General features: G+C 44.6%; 1 protein-coding gene across 1 annotated transcript; it reads right to left on the bottom strand.

The window, feature by feature from the left end:
- Positions 1 to 393: 393 nt before the first annotated feature.
- On the bottom strand, positions 394 to 5605 carry LOC149987738 (uncharacterized). Its single transcript, XM_090256110.1, has 6 exons — positions 5323 to 5605; positions 4987 to 5054; positions 4685 to 4790; positions 4223 to 4227; positions 1680 to 4113; positions 394 to 1010 (listed from the first exon to the last, which is right to left on the bottom strand). The coding sequence occupies exons 1-5, from the start codon at positions 5603 to 5605 to the stop codon at positions 3547 to 3549; spliced, it is 1029 nt and encodes a 342-aa protein (XP_090112236.1). The 3' UTR covers positions 394 to 1010; positions 1680 to 3546.

Below are 5605 nucleotides of genomic sequence, written 5' to 3'. Positions count from 1 at the left end.
TTCGTTGCAGGCCCTAGGGGAATGCATCTGCAGATCTGACTAAATTCTTTGTTTATACGGGATGACGAGGATTTGCAGTATATCATGTGTATATCATGACTTACGATGATTGAGAACCATGACTTAGAGATGCCGCTAAGCATTACCACTAGATTAGTGTGAAGATTCTGTACACGGTGAGCATCGTTTTTGTACACGATATTAACTAATCCGAACACCATTCAAGCTGCAAATATGCAACTTAACGATTGAGTGCAATCAAATCTGGGTTGTCAGGTTGAAGAACAGAGCGAAGCATTTCACGCTAGACTGGTCAAAAGCCGCAGAAAAAGCCAATCCTTTGCGTTCCAGTTCAGAAAGCAAATCAATATTAGTGATTATGCGAGGATTGACTTGACTTTTATAAAACATGGGTTGCGGAAATGCAACCTAAAATATTAGTTATCTTGTGTGAAAACATTGAAACTTAGTCGTAGGCTTACAATGTTCTGGTCCAGGCTCAATTCTCTGAATATAAACCCGGATACCCTCCTGCTACCCTCGAATTTACCGTCCAGCGGAGCAATCCGGCAATGCTAAAAACTGGTTGAAACCTGATAAGTACTTTCCCATTATTGTGTCTAGGAAATATCGGATGTAGCTGTATCTAACGATCAGATGTCTATCAACAGCAGTTGCAGGCGATCACACTTTTGTAGTGATAGACTGCCTACAGAGAGCTATGTACGTTCAGTACTCCGATGCAGCCCAAACTGTTGCACTGCTGTCCTCAAGCTAGAAGTGTAATCGAGTACACACTACTAGTTGGCTTTGAAAAGCGCATTCGACCAAGAAGCTTCTTCGTACTTATTGAAATATTGTATCAAAATTCTCATGCAGGTCATCTCACGACAACATTCAAAGCAAACTCGTGACAGCAGTGCAAATACTATGCAATGCCATTCCTCGCCCGTTGCCAAAATGCGAAACAATTATCGTCGTTTTGTTAACGTCTTCCACAATGTGACATCCTGCGAAAACTAACATTCGGATTCAGTGTCAACAGTTGGATCTGGCCTAGGATTTAAAAGTCATAAGGAAAGATGCCCCAACAATTGTGTTCAAATACAGTGAGATTCAGCATGCATGTGGTAATTTAACTCATTTCAAACTCATGGAATCAAAAAGAACACCTCTTAGAACGACTCAAAAGTTGCCGATAAGCCTGGAGCACCTAATCCACGGCCTATCTAGGGAGCGAACCAATGCAGTCCCAGCTAGAACGTGCGCAACATGCTCTCTGGTCCAATCGGCAAGTGCACCCATATGGATCGAGAGGACCTAGTCAATGGGCATATTCGCCTATTTGGAAGTGCTGACAGAAAGAGGTACGCGACCGATGGGAGGAGGTCTGTCTGGCTCCCTGGATGCCAGCTATGCAGCTCGACAATCACTTTGGCAAGCCCCGCAGGTGGCATACAGGGAGCCAGGCAGTTCCACTCCCCAACGTTGACAAATGGACATATTCCCATGATCGCCGTATGTCATTTTGGATTCTGGTTAGGGATCACGATGTTCATGCACATCGAGATAACCTACTTTTGGTCTTCAAGTTTTCCAGGGCACAATAATCAAACATCGAGATCATCTCCCTACCCCTTCTGCTGGACATGTGAATCCCTTTGCTTGGTTATGCTTACCTGTAGAAAGACGCGCAGTTTTTCTGTCGCTAAAACATGAAGGTGGAGAGTAATTCAGATCACCGAGACAATTAAACATGGAGTTCGTCGATTAAGTGATCACCAGCACCTCCGGAATTAGAAGGGACGAATGGAACATAAGGAATCAGTTAGTAGAAGTCTACATTAGAATCTACATGTAACTTGCTGAGGAACAAGCTTCTGGCGAACCCCGAAGCTTGGTTGAAGATGATTGAACATCACAATGTACAGAAACCAACTTACATCTTGACGAACTCAAACAATCGATGTTAGACGCCACATACGAACAAGTTAGAAGTAGAGACCAACTGAGAGGGCAAATTTTCAAACATGCAACATACCATGATACAATGTACGTTTGCCACACTTCGAAACAATATGAGACAGTTGCTATTGTGACAGACTTGATAACATTGCGAACATAAACTCAGTTTTTCCTTCAGAAGTTAAGGTGGAGTTATATCACGACAACCACAGACAAACAGGATGTGTACGCAGAAATTAGACAGAGGATAGCCCAGAAAGGTTTAGGGTTTATGAGGAATCAGTATGGTTCGCATGCTGTAAGCTTAGATCCAACAAATCACACTGATCTGCCTGAGTTCGACAGCCAGGTGCTGAGATTCTTCGTAAGTTAAAAAGCTCCTGTTATGATCTTGGAGTAATTTCATCCAAAAAATCTTCGACAAAAAATAATGACGTATCCTTGAAGAGCGCACACACACTTCATGGTGCCCAATGGAGACATCTGAAAGACACGATGATGGAAAGTTGTCCAAGTCATTCTGCACTGGGAGGTTAGAGGTTCTACTACATGCAAATGCCAAATATATAGCCAACACGGATGACCAGTCAAAGAGAACATATTCGAAATGATGCACAAAGTTCCCCCTTGGTTTGCTTCAGTCTTTCTCAACACCAGCCAACGAGAGGCAAGACAGCCACATGCAGATGAATAGAACTAGATCTAGTGACCACTGAAAAACTTCAACGACAAGAACCCGTCAGTCACTGACATACAAATACAAACTCAATTATAGATGCCAAGGACAGTTACGTGCGGCATCTCATTTGAGGCAATCCACCAAGATTGCCTGCATCTGCCGTAAGAACTCAAATCTTGGACTCTCAAGTACGGACGTAAAATCCAGACGGTGGAGAAAAAGAGGTACGGATGCATCTGCAACAATCTAGAGATGTACACGGAAACCGTATTGCAGTATTTGATTAGAGTAATCATGCTTAGACTATCAGTCGACTTGTCGAGAGGGCTCGCGAGTGGTGAATACGGCATTAGAAACTTGAGGAAGGGAACGTGTAAGAACCACTTACTTCGAAGATAAACGTCGAGCGTGGCAACAGACTTACTTTCATTTCTGACTACTCTTAAATTTCGATGAGGTTGGGCTAGAGCTGAGGATTGAGGCATGATTCAGCTTTACAACCGTTATATTCATGCTATGAACAGTTGGATAGCTCCAGACCATAACTCATGTGAGCTCGATGCGTCAAAGCTCTCTGTTTGCGAGGACAACCTCGATTTGGTGACAGTTAGCCACTCCGCACGGCCTCTAAGCTGCGAAACCTGTCATAACATTGCTAGTCGAGCTGCACATGACACTTGGTTATGCTTACTGCTGGGGAATCTGCACAAAGACTCAGATCCTGAAAACAACCCCGAGTTTCATCTGAAGGCTGCTTGAGCCCATACAAACGGCAATCACCCTACTTCCCAGCTATTAACTCGCAGCTCTTCCAAACTGTGATTTAGATAACATGGGCAATATCGAAACAACGAACGCGTAACAGCCTGACTCACGCAATGCCTATTGTGGGTGCATATAATCTAACCAGTGCAACGCTCGAAGTGGGCAAGTACCCAACAACGAAGTGGAATGAGGTAGGAATGGAGAGAAGAGGCGAAGTATTGAGAGGGCTGAACGGAATGTGAAGGGAATGAGAAAGAGCAATTGATTGGAGTGAGATGCGGGTGCATCGTATATGTAGTTGCAGCATCACAGAGGGGAACATAGGCCACGGAGAAAGACGGCCAGGCAGGCTCTAGTACTATCGCTACACACACACTACAAACCCTACCAGACATCTCGTCCTCGTCCTGGATGCAGCAGAGGTGTCTCGGAGCTAAAAACATGCTTGCCTTGCAGGTGAAAGGGCGCAAGCGATCCCAAGGCACTCGCTTCTGGATCGGGCTCATCACTGCAACACCATCAGACCCCTTTGGCCTTTTGCCTTTGTCTTTGCCAGGTGGAGCAACTGGACCCAGGTGGGAGGGGTGGGGTGGAAGTGGTAGATTACTTGCAACCTGAAAGGGGTCACGGGCCAACCTGCTCGTGGAGGGATCTTCTGCTTTCCATGTCCGATCCTCACTGCAACAGCAAAACACAGCTTTCTTCTACACAGCCCCCCACCCGAGCATCGTGTTACGCAATTAAAAAATTCTTGTTACTGCATTGTGGCAGGCAACCCTCCGAAATCCACTCGGGTGCTAATATTTATTACACCTGAACTGACCAGGAATTAATGCAAGTCAAAGCTTTGGAAGATCATGAGCCCATGATTCGGTGGTTTTTATTTAGAATAATTCCGTTACTCATTTTGTCCCTTAGACGATGTGAGGGTTGCATCCCCCAACCTTCCGGGTCTCAATAGATCTGCCCTAGGAGCTCTCTTCGAGCCCGGACTACAAGCAAAAACTCATTTCCCTCGTTGTTCAATTATGATATCCGAAAGTTTGTTTGGAAGTATTGCATTTGAAATAAGGGCCCCTAGCCCTCATTGTCCTTTAAGTGTGGCTTCTCCCTTGTATTTTTAACATGTTGAACAGGAGTTAGGCCTCTTTAAGAGCTTTCACCCAACAACAAAACAGAAAGCCAGGTTCCATCTTATCACCTTCAGAAAGAAAACTATTGAAAATTCAAACACTCCCATGTTCCCTTGTCTCTTAGCTTGTTTCCCTCCTCAACCTGCTCCCTCGTGCATCTCTGAGAACTTAATACTCAACAGCTCTTGTCCATCCTCTACGTGTCGTTTATCGTTCATCATATTAGCAAACATACCATTATATTCAGCCTGCGCTGATAAAATCAGCATGACACCATTGAACGAGAAAATAAAAGATAATAATAAATATAATAATAATAATAATAATAAGATAGTAAGATTGCTCTTCTCATGCCAAGACTGCAGCAACGAAGCTAGAGCCCCCTTTTTAGAGATCTGGATCTTAGACAATTCACGAGGTGCCCTGGGAGCGTTGTTTGCACACCAGTCTGGTCTGCAAAGCATCGCTGAAGCGTCTGTGTATATCCTGCTCCTTTGGGGGAACCTTGAAGCCTGTGCCATTACCCAGTCCAACAACTAAAAGTGTCTCCGTGCCTTTGATTCCTCGTAAATAACCCAGTAAAAGAAGCATGGTAAAACATTACTTATCAAGTGACTCTCTTGAACATGGCTCGTCCACACTTTCTGCTGTACTTGAGAGTGTTTGAATAGTATCAGGACACTGATCGGTGTTGGTACTGGGTGAGAGAAGTATTCTTTTTTACCCCCCACAGGAGCAGGTACTAACACAATCCTCACAATCAAAACACTTGGAGTCTACGAAACGAGATGAGTAACACAAGGATTTTGCCAGATGTGATACAAGGGCCTGGCAACAGATAGAGAGAGAGAGAGGAGAAGAGCTCTGAACCAGTTTTTATTTTTTCTGTTATATTTTTTCCTTTCCTCTTCATCCTGGTGGTGGTGGTGGAGAGCGTGAGCGTGAGGTATCCTGTCCACACCATTGTACTCGCAGCAGAGATTTGCCTTCCACCACCTTTCAGGGATGGTGGACCCCCTGCTACACTAGACTCGTTCAGCGATTTCGTGTCATCAGCCTCCAT

Source organism: Physcomitrium patens, chromosome 15 (genome assembly GCF_059467195.1).
Source record: "Physcomitrium patens ecotype Gransden chromosome 15, ASM5946719v1, whole genome shotgun sequence".
Taxonomy (NCBI): Eukaryota; Viridiplantae; Streptophyta; class Bryopsida; order Funariales; family Funariaceae; genus Physcomitrium; species Physcomitrium patens.
This window is presented reverse-complemented; position numbering and strand designations above follow the sequence as displayed.